The sequence below is a fragment of the Agelaius phoeniceus genome, chromosome 9 (assembly GCF_051311805.1).
Source record: "Agelaius phoeniceus isolate bAgePho1 chromosome 9, bAgePho1.hap1, whole genome shotgun sequence".
NCBI lineage: Eukaryota > Metazoa > Chordata > Aves > Passeriformes > Icteridae > Agelaius > Agelaius phoeniceus.
In genome coordinates this window covers 24176554-24199980 of record NC_135273.1, presented here as the reverse complement: position 1 = coordinate 24199980, position 23427 = coordinate 24176554, and the positions used below count along the sequence as shown (strand labels likewise).

General features: G+C 40.9%; 1 protein-coding gene across 3 annotated transcripts; it reads right to left on the bottom strand.

The window, feature by feature from the left end:
- Positions 1–115: 115 nt before the first annotated feature.
- Positions 116–20443, bottom strand: ANXA11 (annexin A11). Of its 3 annotated transcripts, XM_054637867.2 has the most exons (16): positions 20299–20438; positions 16583–16698; positions 11577–11637; positions 10372–10484; positions 8875–9249; positions 8239–8326; positions 7790–7884; positions 7234–7347; positions 6916–7006; positions 6734–6813; positions 6521–6577; positions 5596–5689; positions 4815–4910; positions 2874–2932; positions 2206–2328; positions 116–1178 (listed from the first exon to the last, which is right to left on the bottom strand). In XM_054637867.2, the coding sequence occupies exons 3-16, from the start codon at positions 11626–11628 to the stop codon at positions 1119–1121; spliced, it is 1497 nt and encodes a 498-aa protein (XP_054493842.2). In that variant the 5' UTR covers positions 11629–11637; positions 16583–16698; positions 20299–20438; the 3' UTR covers positions 116–1118. The 3 variants fall into 3 exon arrangements, 2 of the variants coding, with proteins under 2 accessions (XP_054493842.2, XP_054493844.2); XM_054637869.2 differs by lacking the exon at positions 16583–16698 and having other exon boundaries at positions 20299–20443; XR_013183481.1 differs by lacking the exons at positions 116–1178; positions 16583–16698; positions 20299–20438 and adding an exon at positions 3975–4030 and having other exon boundaries at positions 2255–2328.
- Between the last annotated feature and the right edge of the window lie 2984 nt (positions 20444–23427).

Here is a 23427-nt window from a genome sequence, read left to right as displayed (position 1 = left end):
CACAACAGAGGGAGAACTCTTACATGTATGTACTTCAGTAAGGGGAGTTTGCATGCTCCCGATTAACAAGCAATCTATTTTCACTGACCTAGTCCAGAAACCTTTCCCCACTTGGTACTTTTTACCTTTACACGTTTTTATTTTGAGAACAACAAGCTGAAGAGATGTCATCCATGCCAGCAGGGAATAAAACCTCAGAGTTCCAAGAGTAAGAGAAATTACAACATGCAGAATGAAAATACTGAGCAATAACTACAGATTACATGTCTCATGTACAGACAATTGCTCATCAACAGCACACAACTCCCTAACTCTCACCAAAAACTACAATTTCTGAATAATCCTGTGGCAGGGAATTTCTCTGGAAAACTAAGTTACATAAACTGAGTCATCACTCCCATACATCGATATGACATCAAAAGGCACAGTCTGCAAAGACTTAGCTTTAATTTCATAATCTTTTCTTACATATATATATATATATATATTTTTAAGGCACGATCCAAAACCTTTAAACATTAATGACAGAATCTTTACTACTATCAACATTACTCCTGCCTTGTGACAGTCTGCCTTAGCAAGAATGAAATGTAGAACACATCTTCCTTGAAAAGAATCAAGGTAAAAAAAGAGAACTTGACAAAACTTCTTTAAAGCAGTCTTAACTAGACACAAAACCTTGAGGCTGCTATCTCCACATATCAGGAAGTGGGAGCCCAAAACCAACTCTGCATACAACAGATATAAAACTTGCATTAAAACGGCACTCAATGTTTATACAAAAGAACACCATTAAAATCATACAACTGTGGTTTTTTTTTCATTAAACAAACATTATTTCAACATGATATAAGCAGAAAAGAAATAATGACCATTCTTCATGGATTGCTGAGTGTACTACACAGAATTGTGAGCAGATGGCACATAAGGTATTTTGAGGGGGCTTGGCATTTATTACCTACTACTTTGGAACTGAAGATATATGCAGTATTATCTTTTAAAATGCAATTGCTTTAGAAGAAACAGGTCATGACATATTTACTTATGGAGAAAAAAAGATGCCCTGCAGCAAGTACATGAAAAGAACAGCTTTTTTTAAGAGAAGCTCAATACTCCTTTTAGTCATTTCCGCCACATAACTTGAGTAGGATTTTCCGGTAGTCTCCTGAAGTATCACCCTGAAAAGGAACCCAGAAAAAGACAAGTTGAAGAACAACCAAAAGAGGTGGAACTACAGCTGAAAGACTAAAAACTTTCTTTCCAGGGACATTTTTGGCTCTATTTTTACAGAAATAAGCAGCAGAGCTAACATATGTGGATATGCACACCCTGTATTTACTGAAGCCAAGTTCTGGTCAAAAATTGTCCATTAAATAGATATGGCCTGTTCTGCTTCTGAATGATATATTATAATGTCAGACCAAAAGAGGAACAGGGGGAAGAAGCAATACAGAGCTTTTTCACCAATGTCTCACTGCTTTTTGCTCATACATTGGTGTTACAGGGCATGCAACTACTGTAGAAGAAACATTTGGAACATGCTGTCCTCCAGAACCTCTAGAGGATCCTTTCCAAACACTACCAAGTTACAGCCCCTCAGTGTCCACAGCAGAAGGAATAAACAGGGGCTTAACAAGTCTGGCACCCTCATTACAAGTGAAAAGTGTAATAAAAAGTGGCACCACTCACTCTCCTCCAGCTCTTATTACCCTACCATTGGCCAGGCATCCTCTGGGCTGATGGTACAGCTCTAAATAGCGGTAGGAAGGTGGATCAACCTGAAGTTTAGTCTATTTGCAAAGTCTTGTACTTTCAAGAGAAAGAGGAGGCAATCCTTGAGAAGATTTAAAAGCTTTATATTCTTCCAACACACAAATGAAGTCTGTTACTCAACTGGAGGACTGAGTGGTTCCCACAAGATCTTATAAGGAGATTGGGATAGAGGGGCCTCAGAAACCCCTTCTGGACCAATTTCCCTTTCCTTCCTTGCCTATTAGCTTCATCCCCATATCCAGTTCATCTAGCCCCCATGCAAACCCAAGTGCTGCCCATCCTCTGGCCCTCAGCCTCCATGCTCCTGGCAAATGCAGCAATCCAACCCAGCCAGCCGCACTCAGTGCGGGTAACAGCTGCTCAGCACAAGGAGCAGTGTTCTGCCAGCATAAAGGGTGTCATGGCAGGGCAGGGCAGGTCTCCAGGGCTTACAGTGATGTCTGTGTAGAGGGATCTGCCATACATCCGCTTGTACTCTGCGCGTATGTCCAGCAGGTCAACCTCACTGCGCGATACCATGATCCGGATCAGCGTCCTGTCCTTCGTTCCTGCTCCCTGAAACAAACAAAGCAGCACTGTAATGCACTGGAAAGTGTATGATACAGCACCAAGAAGAAAATAAAATGCCTGTTTGCTGGCATATCCCCACCAACTTAATAAGCTTGAACAGAATTTAGCCTATCATGCTAAAATAAATTACATTTAGCAGTAGGACACTAATTTCTCTGCACAAGAACAGCTCAAAAAAAAGAGGGGGATTGACAGAGATACAACGGGGTCAGGAAAATTTGGTGAGTTAAATGGCCTACTTATTTATTTCTGCTAGAATTCACTACTTAAGAAGTATCCATTTCAATGATTTAAGCATATTTGTGTTTCACCAAGTGAGGATTATTGTTTAATGCGTGGTTGTATTCACTGCTCTGTTAAGGTGGATCAAATTAGCTCGATTTTTCCAGCCTTTCTTAATAATGACTGCATCATGACTGTTAGTCATCTGCCCACTGAAAAACGTAATCCCTTCAGCTGCACAGTTCCTTCCCAAGAGCTGTAAAAAACCTCCACACTATAAGTTTATGTAACTTGTCACAGACACCTACCTTCATTGCTTTATGTAATCTCTCTGCAAAAAAAGCTGGTGTGTTCTTGAGACACTTCACTGCAAAAAGGAACAGAGGAACAGTATTACAGAAATAAGGCATTCCTCCTCAATCAGAAGTCAGTAATTGAGTTTATCCAACATGGTCACACGCTTGAATTTCACATAAACATAGGGATGATACAATGCAGCTTCCACTCCTTCCATTAGTCCCTGAAATTCTTTTTAATCCAAACACTAGCTGCAATACAGTTAAAAAACCTATACTGCATGGCTCAAAGCAAGTATTTTTGTCACTAGAAACCATCTAGTGTGAAGCAGCCATAATGAACATTTGAATTCTAATGACCAGATTCTTGTCTATGAAGAGAAGAGGGGATGAAGAGGGGGCAGAAGACTTGAAGCAATATATAGGTAGTGGTGATCCTGGCTTCTTAATTCTAAATTTTTAGGCCATGCATCTGCAAAGTTTGACAAATTCAAGTCCTGCTCTAGAACAAATAAGGTAACTATCTATGGTAGCAGAGAACCTTAGGTGGACCCTTCTCCTTAAGGGTGAGTCATCACAAACCTTATTTTAAAGTCTTATTTTACCCACAAAGTTCATCAGGACTCCTGAAAAATTTTTAACATGCTCATTTAGTAATGACTGGATGGTATATTTAATTGGCATAGCTCATCAGAAATCTAAAAGAGCAAAATCTAAGTCAAATTGCTGTCATGTTAATCAGGATAATGAAAGAATCCTCCATCACTGATCAGAATTAAAATCTATATATTGATGCAACGTTGTTACAAGTAAACAATCATGCAAACTGGCAAACTACAGAGGAAACAGACCACACTTGACATTTAATAGCACAATAAGGTATCAAAATCAATCACACAGAATCAATACAGAACTAAAGGTGTAAACCCAGACATGTTTTTCATAGAACACACATTCTGTATAGGAACAAGTATTTTTCTCAGTAGGAAAATGTAGATGAGAGATAGCAGTTCACCACAAAACTGTCAATGATATGTACAATAGTACTCAAAAATGAATGACAAAAATGAAATCCATGTTTCTGTATCACTCTATTTAGCTAACACAACACACCTGCATTCTAAGATGTTTAAAGATGTTGTAAGTTACCAGTTGTACAATCCAGAAAGCTTTAAAGAAAGCAAAACCAAAAGTTTTCAATTAGAAACCCCTTTTTTCCTGCAAGTAAGGTCCACAGAACAAATGACATTAATGTAACTTACTGAAAAAGAAATGGAGATGTAAAGAAAAAAGACAGGAAAGTGGTTCACAGTTATACCTATAATAAAGCATTTTAAATAAAACTACTGCACAGCAACTTGAGGCCTTGTCCCAGCCTCATGGAAACAAATTACTGCTTCTGAAGAGACAACAGTAGACTTGAGGTAAGAGTTTTCACTCCTCAGAAGTACTGGGAGCAATTAAAAACAAAGATTTAAAAAAATTGTAGCCAGAGTAAATGTGAGAAAAAAAAAACCCCTTTGCAATGAAATTTCAGTTTTCTTTCTACTAAATAGAGGTAGAAGTAACTAATTAGAGGGTTAATGCCTGTATTTTAATTAATGATTTCCAAAATTGTCCTATATACTCCATTCTCACTGACCCATGAGTTCGTAAAGTTCACTTCTTAAAGCATTGTCAATTACAGTTAATAATTATATATTATAGAATTGTTCCCCATTTTAACATGTGAAATTTAAATTCTGCAGTTGCCTGAAATAAAAAAGCTTCATCTGTCATTTTGAGGTGAAGTGCCCCACTTTACTAATCCCAAATGACTTCACAGAAAGCTCAACATAAAAAGCAGAAAACTGGAATTACCACTAACAACAACACCCTTAGCTGAAGTCAGAGGCCCCAGCTGAGGCAGCTGTAGTGGAACAGCAGGAATGACCTTGCTAAGGGGGCACATACCTACTGCCAGCATGCCCATCTCCAGGTCTCCAGACATCTCACGGCATATGCTGCTTTCGATGTCCCGGTTACACATCCTCTGGTACTCGCTGAAGACTGCAAATGGAAAAGAAAGATTCCAGTTCCACAACAAGAGGTGGCACTGGAATGTGCTGGATGGCTTCATTTCAGTGGCATTTCTCAGCTGGACACTACAGTGTACTCACACTAGTTTGAACATCTCAAGGATTAATACTGTTATCAATCATTTACATGTTATCATGCTCCTCCTAGCCTGCCAAGGTGTGTCCTTTTCATTAAAGGGCTAGACCAAGAAAGCACAGCAATTTTATAGGAAAGCTTCAGGTCTCAAAGTTGAGAAGAAAATATTCAGGTTCTCATACACACCCCTTTCCTTCATATAAGTACCTTGCACCCAATAGCACAAAGCAAAAGTTCTATGTAGTTACTAAAACATTTCCACCATGACAGACTGATGTAGCACCTTATGTTAGCAAGTAAAAGGGGAAGGTTTTCAAGCGTCTTGCACACGCAAGTATGCAAGACTGAAACAATTCTAGTTTTCAATTCAGGGGATCATTTGAACAAGTATGACCTCTACTTGCTCTGATATGTAAGAAAGGTGACTCTTTCTTTTCCTCAGCAGAATTCACCCTGCTTTTCATTGGTATCTTTTTGGGCTCATTTTACAGATAGAGGAAATTCAGACACAGAGCAGTGCTGTACATTTTTATCATTACACACAACAGAATCGAGTTACAGTTTATAAAGACATCATTACCTGCTCTAAGGTGGGCCCTGCTTCTGGCACACAGAATGGCATTGAACTTGGATTCATCAGTTCCTAGGCGGTTCTCTCCAGCTGCATACAACTCCTGAGTACAGAAGGGAATTCACACTTCATTACTCAGAAAAGCAGTCAGGCTGAACAGCTGAGTTACAGATTTGCTTCCTTGCAGCCTCTCCTCCTTTTAAACTTCTTAGCCTATGCACTACTGCAAAACAGGAGCAAGCAATAAATAGCAACTAGTTCTAACCTTCCCTATGATATGCTTCAGTCTTCCTAGCTTGCTCCAACACAAGAGCTCCAGATTACTAAAGGAAGGGACATGGTTCAATAAGTACCTGAAAATTGTTCTTCCTAACAGTCCTTACATCTAGCTTTCCTTCTACAATTCTAGGTGTGTTCTGGGACGTTTCTATGTTTTGGCTAAGGCACACTAGATAGAAAGCTAATGACATTGCTATTTAAATGACACTAGTATGGCTAAAACAATGCAGAGATGCCCCTTTGCTATGTAGTGAAAGGAAGATACAGAAAAAGAAATAGGGCAAGCATTATGAAGTCCAAGTGCCTTGTTTGCTGCAAAACTCCAGACTTCCTTAAACAACATGCAAAGGCTAATGCAGGTGTTGAATAGTTTAAAATTTAATCCACACACCTATCATCTCAAATCTCTTTGGACAATTTCCTTAGAAAGCAGCATAATCCAACACCTGGAAAAGCCAATTCATCTCTGTATTGCACCTACATGGCTCTAATGCTCTGTCACAGCTTTTTATATCTCTTCCATCCACTTAAAGATAAGCACTGCATCAGAAGTCATCACAAGGTGTCCAAAATTAACAGTAAGCAGAATCCACACAGCCAAATGTCAGCACATTGAGTTGACTATACTTAGAAACAATGAAGCATTTCTACTGACCTGTACATCTCTTTGGACAACAGACATGTCAACATGTGTACTTTCATCTCTGTTTCCCTGAAAGAATTAGAAGACCCAGAAACATTACTGGTGGGCTTTGATGAGCTGCCTTTTTTACATTAAAAAGCAAAACAACGAAAACCAAACCAAACAAAATCCACACCACCTATAAACACACAACAAACAAATTCCAAAATCCCAGCAGGCAAGTACCTGAGCAAGTGAAATTAAAAGCCTCTGAAAGTGTCCAGATGTGTCACTTTTTATTGCTTCTTCCAGAGTTTTCTTATATTCTGGAAAAGAGAGAGTCATGAATCCTCATACAACCCTGCTCATTTCCTAAATTCTTACTATCAGTAAGAAAAGGAAGAAAAAATTGATGCAAAAGATCAAACCTGCTTTATAGACCCTGTTGAGTTCCTGAATATGCTCATTACTGCGGGAAGCTAAGATTTCAATGAGGCAATTTTCATCTGTGCCAACACCCTAAAACAAGCAAGGGAGAAACAGTTCAGATTCTTGATTTCTACAACCTAGTACAAAAGAAATGCAACAAAATTATAGAAAAAATTCAGAATATAACCTTGTATAGGAAGTCAAAGCAAGTAATCCCAAAATAATCCAAACTTTTAAATGACAACCAAGTATTTTATCAAATATTTTTAAGCTCAACTATTTCCTCTATGTTATAAATTTCTATCTCCTACACAAACCTTTATAGCTTCCTTGATTTCATAAGCATCAAACATAACAGGTGTCTTCATCATTGCCAAGATTGTCCTCTCAAAGTTACCTGAGAGCTCCGACTTGAGATCCTTAATCAAATCCTAATGAGAAGGAAAAACAAAGAAAAATGCATAAAGACCAAACTTGGCAAAAGCAAACACCAAAAATACACATTTTACTAAGAATTCTTTATGCATAAGCACCAGTAATGTATGTTCAAAGTGAAGCTATTCCACTTAACACTAACACCAGTACAATGGTATGTGTACACTGAGGCCATTTAGGTCCAATTAAAAGATTGCACAGATCCAAGAGTCAAAGTAACCATTTAGCATAGAAACTGCTTTACTTGTTTCATCTGCAACACTGCATGAAGAAGTCAAACATGGGTAAAAAGTAGAACTCTGAACTGCCTATGACTTAAGAACATCTTCCCCTAATGCACCTTCCAGTCTTTTTTTCCCCACCACTAAGTCTTCTCACTGCCACTGAAGGGATGTAGGCTCTCATTTCTCCTTCCTTCTGTTCTCACAATGTCCTTACCTTTCCATAAGCTGTTTTGAAGGACAGGATTATCTGCTGCCTTTGCTTGTTTGAACGACTTCCAAGACAATCGATGATTGCCTGCTCATCAGTTCCTGTACACACACAGACACCACAGAATGAGTGAGGATTCAGGTTTCTGTCTCTATTTCATCCTGTTCTAAACCCAGCAGAAGGACACGAATGCCTTGAATTCATCTACAGTATCTACTCTTGTGTACAACCACAGAACTTCGAGCTCACAAACACAGTAAGAATACAAAGAAAGCCTAAACCAAACTCATGGTATTGTTTATGCCCACATGAACTTCCAGTAATACTTCTGATAACCAAGGACTCAGTACACACTCAGTCCCACTCAGTACACACATAGCAATAGAAAAAATATCAGTGCTGAATGGAGATGCAATTCTACTTTTAACTGAAATGTAAATCCTCAGACTGCTCACCAAATCCCTTCATGGCCTTCCTTAAGACTTCTGCATCCTTCAGAGGGTCAAAGCCTGGTGCATCAGTGATTGTACCTCGGTTTATGTGCTAAAATGAGATCAACAGTGATAAACAACAGTAGTGTTAACAGCATACTAGTGTCAAGTAGTGAAGTACTGTGATTTACTACTTAAGAAAGATGATCACTTATCAGTTTTCTTTTTTTTGAGAAAAGTAATAGAGAAAACTCAAACCAACCCTGCCCTAAGGAATTTGTTAATTTCTAGACACAATTTACAAGAAAATTCAAGATCAAGGTTTGCTGACATTAAATCTGCTCTCCAATTAATTAAGGTTTGATGATACTGTATATACAACTGGCAATACTTGCTAAAGTTAGGAAAGGCAAGATCAATTAATTTGAATTCATATAAAACCTTTTTTTCTTGGATATCGTGGCAAAACATAATTTGTTTCAAGACCATATAAGCCTATAGTGCTTGCATTTGCAAAGGTTCCATTTCTCTCTTTACTCAAACTTCTTTTCCTAACTTTATTTTCAATTTTGTGATTAGTTTACACTAATACACACATAGAAGATGCAGAGTAACATACATACAGTCACACTTCAGAAGAAAAGCACTGAATGCTCTTACTGTTACAGGAGTGACTGCAGGCCCTGTAGCTCCTGAGTAAGAGGGCATAGACGGGTTCACAGCTGGACCTGCTGGATAACTTGGCATGGGCTGCTGCCCTGGGTGAGTTGCTGGAAGGCCTGGATAGCTCATGGGCTGCTGAGCAGGCGGTGGTGTGGGCTGGCCTGGCACAGGGCCGCCCCCGTATCCCGGGTACGGTGGCATTCCGGATGGGGGATTTCCTCCAGGCGGAGGGTACCCTCCGTACGAGGGCTGCTGTCCTGGAGGGGGCTGCCCAAAGCCACCTGGAGGAACTGGTGGATAACCCCCAGGTGTGGAAGGATACATGCTTTGTGGTACATTTGCCCCTCCAAAGGTTCCTGCCAGGTTGGATGCCTGCAATAAACAGCAATAAAACAAGAGAGAGGAAGGAGCACCAACAGCTGAGTTTCAGCAACATGCTTAATACAATACAACCTCCCTCCCCACCAACACAGATAGCTCTTTATCTGCAAAAGATAGCAAGCAGGATGGAAAAATATGCCTAAAACTTTACACCAAATAACCCTTTCTTTGCCCATGGCTGCCTTGTGTAATCACAAGGGTACAACTGGATGCAAGGACTTGAAGCAACCTTTGGCTGTTTTACGATGTGTCAGTAGTTTACAACTAGCAGGAGTTCCTGGACTACATTTAGAAAGACTTCTGCAGAAACTGAAATTAAGATATTCCACTTCACATCAAAATCTTATCAATGAAACCCCTCTTCTAGAGAGAAACCAGAAGTGACATTGGATGACTGCAGCACTGTCAGAAACTAGTTGCTGTGGATATAGGCTCATGCATCCTAGATAGCTTGTTGTTCAATTTGCCTGCTGGCTGCCAAATCACTTCATTTAATCACTGCCTCAGAAAAACATCTACGATGCAAATATCTTCCTACAAACTGCATTCCTTATGCAGCATAACAGATTTCTGAAGACTAAAGTTGTCAGAAGTGTCACTCACTTCTCCTCTATGAAAAAAAAAATCACATTGACTGAAGAAAATGTAGACGCTTCCAATGTAAAAGGTTTTTACTTCCATCTGTTAAACATCAGTGTTTGTAAGAGACTGTTGATCCCATATTCTTTTCAAGGATAAATCATTGATACCTCTAATTATACAGCTTTTTTCCTTACTCTGACTGGTCAAAATCCAGGTAAATAGGCAAAATCGAGACTGTGTTTGCCCATGTAAATTCCTCTACACAGCAAATGCCAAGTTATATTAGTTTTATGTCCACAACTTTTGAAGTTAGACTGTTAACAACATTTAACTAGTGCTCTGTTTTCCTAAAATAAGAAATAGCTTGCAGTAACCTTTTCCTCAACAGGCAATATTGAACGCTCAACACCTAAACAGATTAGACACAAAGGCACAGAATTCAAGTGATAAACCTCTCAGTGACAATTCCAGAAGCACAACTTTGCCCTTAAGGACATCACAGCAGAACACATTAAATGAAAGCAAACTCACCATTCCAGCCATGTGACTGGGATTGAACTGGTTGGCATAGCCAGCCACATTTTCCAGACCAATTGGAGGCGGATTTGAAGGTGGATAGGCAGCACCACCCCAAGGACTGCTACCTGAAATCAAACACAGATGTGCTGAAACAAGAAACTATGCCTTTTGAAAGTTCTTACTACTTAAATTTCTCATGTAATGCATTTTCAACACTACCAGGGAAATCAATTGAAGAGGTGCAGGGTAGCACTGCAATTATTATAAAAAGAGAAGTCTCACTGGGTATTTCTAGTCATGTTAGTTATCACTGAATCTAAGTTTTCACTTAAAACAACTCTAAACCTATTTGAAGGTTAACACTAAAGACTGTTAACACCATATTTTGACTTGAGAGCACCCAAAGTACATAGCTGTCCGGGTATTCCAGTAGCAAGATATTAATTCCACTTACTTTGCTAATTTGAGAGGTGTCCACAGAGCACAACAGTACATTTCCAGGCACCAAAGTCATAACCTGTCTGCACACAGCAGTATAGTCTTAACACAGAATACTCTGCTGAGAAATAGGCTTTGTCCTCCTGGCTGGTTGGGCTTCTCACTGTGCACTGCTTCCACTTCCTGAGCTAGCCTGCCTGACGCCTCATTTCACCATACCTGCATGACTCCAGTCCTTTCTTTCTACCTTACAACAACACTAACAACTGTAAAGTTCAGCTTGATAACCAAGCAGTGGTTGAGTATTTCATCAGCTTTATGTTATTATTAATTGCTAACCTTTCTAACAGCCCTCTCCCTTTTGTACACAACCACCTGCTTAAGAATAGTGAATTAAGGATAATTTCCTATTTCTTTGGGGGATATGGTTTTAAGCTCTATGAATGATTTCTCCCCATATTAATTTGTCTCACTACCCACCTTGAAGACTCAGTATCAACCAGACATTGATCCTTTTCATTTATTGGATTTGGTCAAGTTAAGACCATTTCCTAATGCTCTGTGCTTTATTTGAGAATGAAACTGGACATTACTATATGAGCACATGGCAGAACACACATATTAGACCAATCAGAACCCCCAGCCCAGATAAAACAGGATTTAACAAGCTTTGGGGAGCCAAGGAAACTCTCTGCAGTCTTGTTCTTCATCCATGCCATGTTTCCACTCCAGATAGGACCACCACTGCATTTAATGTTTACTTCATCTGAACAACTTACCTGGGGCAGCTGGTGGGTATCCACCCGCTGGGGGATAGCCTGGGTAACTCATTGCAAAGATCTGCAAAATATGTGTGATACAATTATTTTCTGTAATGCTTCACTCATTAAACCACATAACACTAAGAAGCAACGTGTATGCAATAGCCAGTCACCAAAATTCAGACATAACCTGCACACTTTGTCCCAGCTTTTCCCTTAGAAACCTCTTCCCATTTCCTGACTAATAAACAAATAGCTAAGCAGTTGCAGAGTCACTCCTCACGCTATTATGTTGTTAGGGATGTATTACTTGAACTTGTCCCTTTACTGTGCTATTAAAACCCCCAGAAGTTTCCAGCCTATAAAGAACTGTCTTACCAATGAAGAGTAGAAAATCATCTGACAAAAAACCTACATCTTCAAGTGAGTAACCAAAAGAAGTTGTTAGAAGGCACCTAAATTCAAACATCTGCAGAAGTCCAAGGTCAGAGCAAGAAGCAGAAGGGATACACTTTCATGCTTACAGGAATGACATAAAATATGAAGAGTTTACTGACAGGGTAAGATCACTAGAACAAATTGAGTCTCTCAAAATGGATAGTGCCTCTGTCAGCACAGAAGTGCACAAAGTCATTAGCTGTCCAAAATAGAAGTGGAGGTCAGAAAGGAAGAACAGCTAAATGAAGGACAAAATGAAAAAATGAAAACTGGCTTCCAGAATACAAGGGCCTTATATTAAACAGAACAGCTACCAGGAAGAACGGTAAAAGTAACTATGAAGAAAAATATCTATAATGAGTGTTAACTTTTTGAAGGTTATTTTTAATGACAAGCCACATTCTATTTTTAGAATTTCTGTGTGAATAATCCCATTCGCCCCCCCCCTCTTTCCCCTAAAGCACTACCTTTCACACATGGCATGTTTTGCTGTGTTTTGGGTTTCAGCTGTGGAATTTTGTTTTAGATTTGGTTTGAGTTGGCAGGAGTGCTGTTCTTGTGAAATTGTTTTCATTTTGCATGATCATATTAAGTTCCCTTTCTGGTTTGCATGGCTCTATTGCATAGCAACACTGAAATGGAGAAACACCTTTTTTGTGGTTTTATTTTTAATAAGGAAATAAAATGAAGAAATCTGCAATTTACTTAAAAACTGTTTGGACTTCACGCTGCAATACTCATTTAAATTTAAAGAGCGAGAAATGAACTAACAGAAACTGCAATGAACAGAGCACACTAAAAGCTATAACTCTACTTTACTTCTGCTCCAGTATGTGGCATCTAACAGAATCAATAAACATGTGAATGCAGCTTCTCAGCATTAGAAAAGCAATGCCTGCTCTTAGCCATACAAAGACTGATCCCAAACTCACGAGGCTGAGAACCAAAAAGCAAAACACGTATTGTCCCTCTGCTGCTGGAAAACGAGCAGGCAGCTTCCTCCTTGCTGGCCCCGCAATTGCCAGAGGCTGGAGCTGCCCAGCCCCGGGCCCACGCTGCCACCTCCGGGCAGGTACCCGAGCATGGCAGGGCAGAGAGGCCAGCAGAATAAAAATAACATTCCAAAAACTCAACAGAAGGCAGCCCGGCACACTTCAGAGCCTCTCGCATTCAGAAATGGGCTTTGCATAATAAAGCATGGAAAAATAAAAAGAGCAATTATTACCACATCACTCAAAAACCAACCAAAGAACCCCCAGAATCTAGATTCTTAGCATGCATAATGTCAATGTGTACATTTACAACACCAAAATTAGTGTTATTTCCTCAGGTAAAATCATAATTATATTTTTAGTTATTTTTTAGGTTTACATATAAATACAAAAAAGACAAGGTACTCAAAAAAATTGTGACATGCCTTTTTCAATACAGCTTTAGATACAAATTTAAGGCAAAGAACCGTTTTCTGTGGTAGAGGGTGAGAAGCAATGGTACAGGTTTTGTTTTTCTTAGCAAGTCTGTTTGATTGCTTTTAAGCCCATATAGAACGCTCATTTCAAATTGGAAAAACCCCCAAGATTAAAAGAGCCTTCTGGCTATGAATGCTGAGGTTGAGGAAAAAAACCAACCAACTTCAGCAACCTGAAAAAAAATGCTAGTTTCTATATAAAAATGTTCCACTTGCTTCTTTTGAACACTGTATTTATCCAGGGCTTTTCCAAGAGGAAATTTTCCCAGACTGGTTTGCTTCCAGGCAAACTAGAGCTGCAAACACACTGACTTCTCATGCTCAGAAACTTCCCTGATCACCACCTTTTCCACAGTGCCTTTGAGCCTCTGTTGGCCTATACTCTAAATTTAGAAATATTAACATAGAAAGTTACCTTTCCCAACCACTCCCTCAGCCCGGCCTCCATGTCATCTACTCTCATCTTCCACACTTTCTCCTGCTACATCCACAATATTTTACTAAAAATCTTCATGATGAGCAGCAGTTGCCTGCTGATAACAAAGGGGTGACACAGGCAAGGGAACAGAAGATATGGAAACCCACCCTGCTGTACAAACATTGCGTGGGAGGACATAGGAACAGCAAGGTCTCTGTTTGCTCAGTCAAAAAAAAAAAAGTAGTGCATAAGACAAGGGAAAAATCCAAACAACCAAACCACACACGGAAAGAGGGAGTGCCTTGAAGAAAATAAAGAACAACTACTGTCAAGGTCCTCTCCCCATTCCCAGTATTCAATCCCAGAGGTCCACCTCAGAACTTTAAATAAAGACCTGAGGTTTTACTCCCACAGTGAACATTGCTATCATGCTTCACACTGCAAGCTATAAACCATTCAGACTCTTGAGCATTTTTCTGCTGCTTGGCAAAGCTAAGAGGGAACAGACATGTTCATAAAAGATTAAATCTGTGACAGACTTTCAACAGGAATCTTGAAAATATGCCTCTGTAAGATACAGTACAGAAGGACTACAACTTGAAAAATTTATAACAAAACTACAAATTCCACAATGGCAGAAATAAAGAAGAAAACTTCAAGGCTGCCAGAAAAGTTCTGTTTCAAGGTGCAATACCAATAAGCTCAGCCACTGCATTCACACCCATTCCTGGAATTTATTTAGTGGCTGCTATTCAGGCTCCAGCTATGCCATGGTACAATAACTTCAGAACAAAAAAGGATGAAAAATCATAACATTTATTAGTTCAAAATTATTTGTTTAATTATACCCATCTCACAGGGATCACCCAGTAAAGTTAAACCCTTGGCCTTGACTCCTCCACAAGGTTAATTACCAGGATATAGTAGACAAAGCAGCCTGAAGCTATAAATTACAGTACCTGCTCTGAGACTGATCCCTGATTGTGAAACCAGGAGAACAGAATTTACCACCTCACAATATGCTGTCGTTTTTCATCAGATATGAGCTCAGGCATCCAGCACTGTGCTTTTCCAAGACAAGGACAAACCACAGTCAGCACTGAACCAGCTAACTGCTATTTACCAGCCTGAGCAGGATTTATCTTTGACTCATGCACTGCAGCATACAAGTTGTTCTCTCCTGTATCAGCTGTAATATTTTTCATCCTGATGGATAAATAGTCTGGCAATTTTGTTTTATCATTAAGTCTTCTGTGTATGTGACTCCTGTCTAGCCTTCCTTTCACTATGAAAAAACCTAATTTAGTGGAATGGGTTTATCTTCCAACAACGCTGAGTTCATGCCAGCCAACACTCAGGAAACCACTTTTACACAGATCTTATCACTCATTGTTCACCTTTACAAACTTTTACTGGACTTCATCCAACAATGTATATTTAAGGAGTACTAACACATCATCTACTTCCTATAAAAAAAGCTTCCTTAACAAAAAGCCCAAACTAACTCACAGCTGTGAATAGATGGTGTAACAAAAACAAACTCATATATGAGGTTTTCCTAAAATCTATCCATTTGAATTGCTTGCTAGTATTATGACTCAGGAGCTCTGCCAGTTTTAGTGATCCTTCTCAATATCATAATCTATTTTATTACAGTAAATAATCTAGCATTTTGACCTGCTGGGGCAAGGGGGTGAGAAAGGTAGCACTTGCAAGCTTTAACCAAAATAGAACTGAAAACAGATGCCATGTCCAAGAAAGAAGAACTGAATGGGAAGACACACCCATAAGCTACAACTGAGCTGTAAAAATATTACTAAGAACATTCCTGTAGCCTTTCCAGTGACAGAACTCCTACTCAGGCCTTCAAAATTCAAAGAATCTAGTTGAGCTGCATGGACTTTCAAGATCTATATGCAGCAAAAACACGAGTTAATTCCAAGAGATCAGTTTCGTTTTGGATCCCTACTCTGCCCTGATGCAAGTTCTTCTCTTTGTAGCACACTTCAACACTCTCTTTCAAATATATAAAATATACAGTCAAAACATTTATGACAATACAGATAGACACCTTCCAAACAACAAAACAAGCAAGAAAAAAACCAACAAATTAAGGTTAACAGATGTTTGAAGAAGTAATGGAATGAGGTTGTTCTATTTCAAACTCATAACTTGTCACAGAAAATCATTTGCTGCAAAGAAAAAATAATACTATAAATAGTCTGAGCTATGTTCTCAACTGACTAATGCCTCAGGGATTTATACTCTATTTTAAGTTCCCTCATGAAAGAATAAATTTTTACACCATTAGCGCAAGTCAGAATATGTAAATACCAATTACTCCATGACCTAGAACAATAGTGTAGTATTCAGCACCCTAAAATAATTACTAAAAAATATCTGGTTGTTCATTTCCCACCCCAAGTTTTTAATTAGTTGCTGTGCCCGAGCCTGACGCGCAGAGCCAGGGCGTGGCCCAGAGGCACCAGGAGCAGAAGGACACACGCGGTTTCCATCAGGCCTGCAGCTGTTGGGGCTGCACAGGGGGACAGACTGACACCAGGCTGTGCAATGACAGCTCCCAGCGCCGGGCACACCGGCAGGAGCTGCACGGACACAGCCCACCTGCGGCAAACCCTCTCTGCCGACAGCCTCGGGACTCCCAGATGGACACCAAGTACAAAGACAGCCTTTTCTTACCCGTGCTGACTTTCACACTTCAGGACAGGGAAGGCTTACACATTCAGCTGTCCAGCAACACTGGCGTGATTACTACCCCTCTGTGAGCAAATGGACAAACCTTCATTCACTCCAGCCTATAAGGAATTACTCATTTTCAGCTGATTAATTCTTTCCAGGAACAGAATTATTCAAGAACCAACTTGGAGTAGTAAAATAGACAAGTATTTCCAAGCAACCATAAACAAGGAATGTGAAAAGAAAGCAAGACTATAGCCTTCAAACCTAGACTGCACTTGAGATCAGCAAGCTTTAGTTCTCAAAGCTTACTACTGAGAAGTGTTTTTCCCCCAGAATCCTAACATTTGTAAGATGCATTTATTCTCCTAGCTAATAGAAAACCAAGTATTTTTAAAACACTGCCAAGCATAGCAAACAACCAGTTATTGTGACTATAGATAAGTACACTGTTTACTAAATAAGTGCAAATTCACAAGCTTAAAGTTGTTATCTCTAGCCATAATAAAAGAAATATTCACCCTGTCTGCTTCAGGCTACGTAAGCACTTAATTCAGAGCAACTTACTAGGCCAAAGTCCAAAATCAGACATATTTTTCTAGCCAAGCCAGAGATCTTTGGGGTGCAGGAATTAATTATAGAAAGTATCACTTCACATATATATTGACTATAGTAAAGTTTAGCACAATCAAGAGACCTTCAGAAGCATTAAAACTCATCTGGATCTTTGATATGGAACTGATGTATTTGACAGTTCTTAAGCTCACCAGAAGTTCTAAAAGCCTGAATTGGAAGTCCACTTCTCCTACTGGTGAAGAATTTCCCAATGCCCTCAAAAAAACCCTCACCCCCCATACTTTGCAGCAAAAGGGGGAAAAAAACCAAAACCAACCAAAACAAGAATTCCAAAAGATTTTTAACCTTCCCTTAACAAGTAAGATAGCATGTTCTCTCTCAAGCAGACAGCACATAAGGCAAAAAAGGAGGACACACCTGGCCAGACTTGTTTCCCTTTCTTCGAAGATCTCAAACAAGACCATTGCTACTGACCAGAGGGCACAGTGACAGTGCACTGCACAGGGAACAGCCAGGCAGTGGAGCTGGGTGGGGCTGTGTTTGTTTTATTCAGTTACCACAATCTAACGACTGGCACTGGTCCACATTCAGCATCTGTCACTGCTGAACAGTATGGATATAACTGCACACAAACAAACAAAAAACTAGCTGCCAAGCAAGAATCACAGCAGAATGTGACAGAATTGTAACTTAGAAGGACACCCCTGAGTCCCACAGCTCTGTCCCATAGCTGATTCCAGGTTTACCCCATTCAGGATCTAACTTCTTATCAAGATTGTCTAGCGAGTGCTGATAAAATCTGGAACAAGCACAGAGCAACAATAGAAGCAATACACAGTAAATACCTATTGCTGTTCTTAGGTTTGCTTATCTACTTTACATTCTTCCCAGCTTGGGGAACTGAGAAGGAAATTCAGCATTTATATCAACCACACCCACTTTCAACTAAACTGGCAAAAGTAAAGGGACAACTCAAGTTTCAAATAGGTGAAAGTGCTGCTCACGGAGGGGTAAACATGCAGCCTTTTCCTTTCCTTTAAAGTCTTTTGCTACTTTCAAAAGAAACTCAAAACAAAACACACTGCATACAGCTAACAAGTCCCTGTCCTTATTTCCAACAGTTTACATAAAACACTTGAAAAATACATACAATAAGAAACATGGTTCAAGGTAGTAAACATAAATGTATGAAATAAACAAAAGAAATTACATTGGTGCCATTACTTAGCTGAATATTTAATGTAATGGAAGCCTCCAAGCACAACTTGAAACTGACAGAGAAGTCTCTACAATTATTATATAGATACTTGGCTAAAAATAAATGAAACTTGCAGTTTGTTCAAAAGCCCTACTATTTCTGTTGTCACAATTAAACCATCTGCTGTTTTCAATTACATCATTGCTTCAACTAGGTTTTTTTATTGCTATCACAGATCTAGAATTAGGTTGGCTCTATCTTGGCCCTGATTAATGCAGGGCTATTGAACAGACCCTATATGGAAGCTCCATCTTCCAAAATTGCTAGAGGTCTAAGAAACAGCATCTCCCGTAATCTTCAAATCAGACAAACTTCTTGGCTTGATTTTTTACAGCAGATCAGGTTTTGTACTTTGTTATCTAACATTATGTCTTCACAATTCTGACTACATAAACATCCCCATGAAATACCTCCATCCCATTGCTAGTTTTGTTATATTTTTAGTAGCTTTTGACATTTCACAGAGTTCTCCATCTAACAATTCAAAACTTCTGGGGACTACAAATAATAAGCTAAACAAGTGACAAATCACATGAATGAATGTGATGGCTACTCCAGAAATTTTAAGTACAGTTATTTTGTCGCCTGACCTTATATTAAGGTCAAGCAAGAGAAAGGAACAAAAATATCATAAATATTGTTGACATAAAATCACTAGGCACACAGCAGAAATGTACTGGGGACAGGGTTACAGGCAAACACATAAGCAATACTCAGTTCAAGTTATCTGCTGCATCAGTGGGAGGAGAGTGGTCCACATGACTCTTACAGCAACTCAAAACACAGGAAATTATAGAAATAGCCAAGCTATGGGGAAAGCATTCATACACTCAGGCTTTACAGCAACCATACACTTGCACTGGGTTTGTATTGTTTCTGACGTTACCCTGGGTGTTCCAGCAAAGCACTGACTCACTCCACAGAAAATAACTGTACGCTGGGGGAGGCATCAGGGAATGAACTCCCACTCCGATAGCAGCCGGGCTCTCAGGTGCATAACCCTCGTCATCAGCTCTTTCATCAAAACACACCGCAGCAACACCTGTCCTCTCCCTGGCCAGTCTGCTTTCCCTGCACACCTTCTGTCCCCGTCCTAGGCTGAGATGCCTCCCATGCTTCTGCCACTCCCTTCAGAACGTTATTTCTCGACAGCTCCTCCTCAACAGGAAGAAGCTTCCAGGAACTACTCTAAATATATTTAAAAAGAAAAATATATTCCACAGACGTACGCCCTTACTGCTCTTACAGAAGTACTCCCTTACAGAAACAGGATGGTGACAAGAAGGAACTGCTTTTCTGAATATAGAGGTATTTGTGCTGTGTTCTGTCACACATATAACTACAGCATAGCAAGAGTTTGAAGAGGTTCCGTTTTAAGACAAATAAAGTGGCTTGAAGACACTTAACAACACTTAAGTGTCTTAAAGACATTCGAAGTACATATAGTATAAGAAGAGACAAAGCATACTACGAGCAGTTTAGAGAAAGGGGCCTTCGGGGGGAGTAAAAAAGCACTGCGTAATGGCCAGCCTACCATCTTAGGCTGCTTTCTCGTGACAACTGTACACACCAAAACTATAAACTCAAGATAAACTACGGACACAGGCAAAGGACCGAACTGCAACTACAACACCTAAACATGCCCTCTGCCCTGAAACCACATTTCTCCAGGAAGCAGGCGCTGCTTCCTCCCAGCGGCGGAGCTGCCGCAAGCCCCGAGCTCGCCCGGCCAGCCCTTGAGCCGCTGCCTGTCACCCGCGGGCTCCGGCCGCCTCAGGATCCCGTCCCGGCGAGGACACGGGCCCGGCCCACAGCCCCGGCCCGACCCTGCCGCGCTGGGCGGCCCCGGCCCCTCGCCCCCGTCCCGCCGCGGGGTCGCGCCTACCGAAGGTCCTGCGGAGCCCCTGCTACCACCGCCCGTCCCAGGTGCCGCCGGCGCTGCAGGGCGGTGCCGGGGAGCGGCAGGAGGAGGAGCCGCTGCGGTCCCGGCTCACTCCGCCCGCCCCGCCGCGGCCTCCGTGCGAGGGAGGGCCGGGGCAGGCCGGTGCAAAACCTGCTGGGGGCGGCGGGCCCGGGGCGGGGCGCGGTGAGCCCCGGGGGGGACAGCCCCGCACCGGGCCCCAGCCGGTGGGGGACAAACAGCCCCGCACCGGGCCCCAGCCGGGGGGGACAGACAGCCCCAGACCGGGCCGTACCGGCCGCGGGTGGAAACCGCACACGAGGTTTGAGCAAGAGGCGGCTCCAGCGAGAGGCCCATTGCATAAAAACAAACCCAGGGTAGCAAAGGGAACTCCGCCCGTCACGTGGGCAGCCCGGGCATTCCCCAGGAGCGCGGCGTCGCCCGAGGGACCGGGTGACCTGGACACGGCAAAACCAAATCCTGGTTCAAGTCAAGGTTGTAAACGTTCAGCGCAACATCGGATTTAAACCCAAAGCCACGCCTGACTGTTCTCACCAGGAAATTTCAGAAAACATACTTTCCAAACACGGTGGTACACAAATCCCCCATTTTGTATAACACATACTTTTCCTTAAGTAAAATTCCACAAAAAATCAAGAGGAAGGAGATTGATCGTGTCGACCTTTTCTAGTACAAGCAGTAATAGTTAAAGGCTTCAATAAACTTTTTTTTCCCCTACATGCATTCTTTAAAGATGAGTGAAGTTGCTCACATGGAAGCATTTAGAGAGACTAACCAAGATAATAAAAACGAAAAATAAAAAGGGCTAACATTTTCCAATTATATTTCTTTTGCCAAGACACTAATCAAAATAGCAAACACAGCATTATCTAACTGAATCACAGCATTATACAACTTGGGTGGAGAACCAACTTGATTTTGCAGCTGGGAATTCTGTGAACAGGGTCCAGAACCTCTTTTCCAACACTTGCTTCTCTAATATGTATGCTTTGTAACAGGCAATTTCATTTAGAATGAAACTAATTTGGGTAGATGTGTTCACACTTCTTAAAGCATCCTGTTCAACCACCAATAGCTTTCAGAGGAGGACCTGGGCTTTTTCTCCTCCATACAACTTTCACATACCACAATGGCCAATCATTGAAATACAACAGCTCTGATTGAACTAAAGAAAAGAAATTGCCATTTTTCCCTCTCCCTCATCAAAATTTTAATTGGTACTGTAGAGGCCAAGGCTGCACTCGTGGGAAACAGCTACGTTTAAAGTAGTCTAAAGCAGGTGAATAGCTATATTTGAATATAAAAACATCTGTAGTGGTTTAACCCCAGCCAGCAGCCAAGCCCCACACAGCCTCTCTTCCTCCCTGGCCAGTAAGATCAGGGAGACAATGAGAAGTAAAAGCCAGAAAACTTGTGTTGAGATAAAGACAGTCTATTAGGAAAAGCAAAAGCCATGCACACAGGCAAAGAAAAAGGAACTAATTCTCCACTTCCCATGGGCAGGCAGATGTTCAATCATTTCCAGGACAACAAGACTCCACCACACATAACAGTTACTTGGAAAGATAAATGCCATCACTCCAAGTGATGCCTCCCCTGCTTTCACAGACTGAGCACAATGTCACATGGGCTGGAATATCCCTTGGGGTCAGCTGGGGACAGCTGTGTCCCTGGCCGATTTGTTGTGCACCCCCAGACTCCTCACTGGTGGGGTGAGAAGCAGAAAGGCCTCAGCTCTGTGCAAGCCCTGCTCAGCAATAACAAAAATATCTCTGTATTATCACCACTGTCTTCAACACAAATCCAAAACAGAGCCCCCCACTAGCCACTGTCAAGAAGATAGGCTGCATCTCAGTCAAAGCCAGCACATTAGCTTCTTGTGGTTTAGCACAAATTATGAATTATCTTGATATCTTAAACTTCACTGATAAAGACATTTCTCATTAATAGGCAAAGCTAAACATCAACACAGGTTCTGATGCAGAGTGTATCCTGATGTTCACTATACAGGCAGATGGAGAAATGAAGATGTGCCCAGAGCAGCTCAGGTGAAAGGAGGCCAGGGATCTTTGTCCTCTGAGTCTGCTGCTATTGCTTCTCTTGGGAGTTCAACTCCTCTCACCTGTGTCAGCCAAAAGGGGCCACATTAGCTCTAGCACAAGAGGTCTGTTAACCAGAGTAACTTTGAAACAGGTTAGGAGCCATTCAGAGGAGCTGCTGCTCCCATCAGATGAGGACACAGCAACTTCTACAAAGCATTATTTCTTCTTCCAGCAGCATTTGGAAAAAAAACCCAAACTCATATTTCTACAACTTTAGTACTGCTATTTTTTCATGTAGAAAAGCCCTTTGAGTATCAATGCCTAGGCTGGAGGGGTGTATGAGGAAGCTTGTACTGCTGCAACCAGCCTGGTATTCATTCCAGACCAGGTTGTGCTCACTTTGAAGTCAATTGCAATCCTCCATGGGTTTAACCAAGGTCTAGATTTGGCTTACTTCTATGAATCCCTCTATTTATTCAGGCTCAGTAACTGGAAGTCTCACACCTTTGATGCTCCATTCATAAACAGAAAACTGGACTAGCGGTGGTAGCATATGGAATAGTCTTCTGACAAAGAAATCATTGTATGGAAACCTACTACCTGCCATTTTCAGACAGTCAGGGACTGAGACATTTGCTTAACATACTTTATTTCTGGAAATTTTTCCACAGGAATGATAACCTCTGAGCCCATGCTTTTTGGGACCTCTGGCTGGAGTAAAACCTTTTTCCTGCAAAAACTGCTACAGACAGCATATGTACTTGTCAGCATCTACTTAAAGTTCCAGGAGTTTTAATATCTTTTTATTTCCCAACGCCTTGGCTTTTAATATTTAAGCTGGTATTTAACTAGGATAGAACCCCAAAGCACAATGTGCTGTGCAATTGAACAGAGGTTTACTTTTACTCATATTAAAAAAACTGTCACTCTGTATTGGCATTTCAAACTAAATTAATACAGACAGTAATGCCACGGTCAGAAATTAAGCAGAAACTAGAATCCTTAGTGTTAGGATAGTGGGAGTTTGCCTGTCATCTCAAGCATAGCCCCA

Bases quoted from the DNA above. Each gene is read 5' to 3' on its own strand.
- ANXA11 (XM_054637869.2), bottom strand. From the start codon at position 11,628: ATGAGTTACCCAGGCTATCCCCCAGCGGGTGGATACCCACCAGCTGCC. The intron at 7,348-7,789 runs GTAAGGACATTG...CCTTCTCATTAG, and splicing joins TCAAAACAGCTTATGGAAAG to GATTTGATTAAGGATCTCAA. The intron at 2,329-2,873 runs GTAGGTGTCTGT...TGTTTGTTTCAG, and splicing joins GATTACATAAAGCAATGAAG to GGAGCAGGAACGAAGGACAG.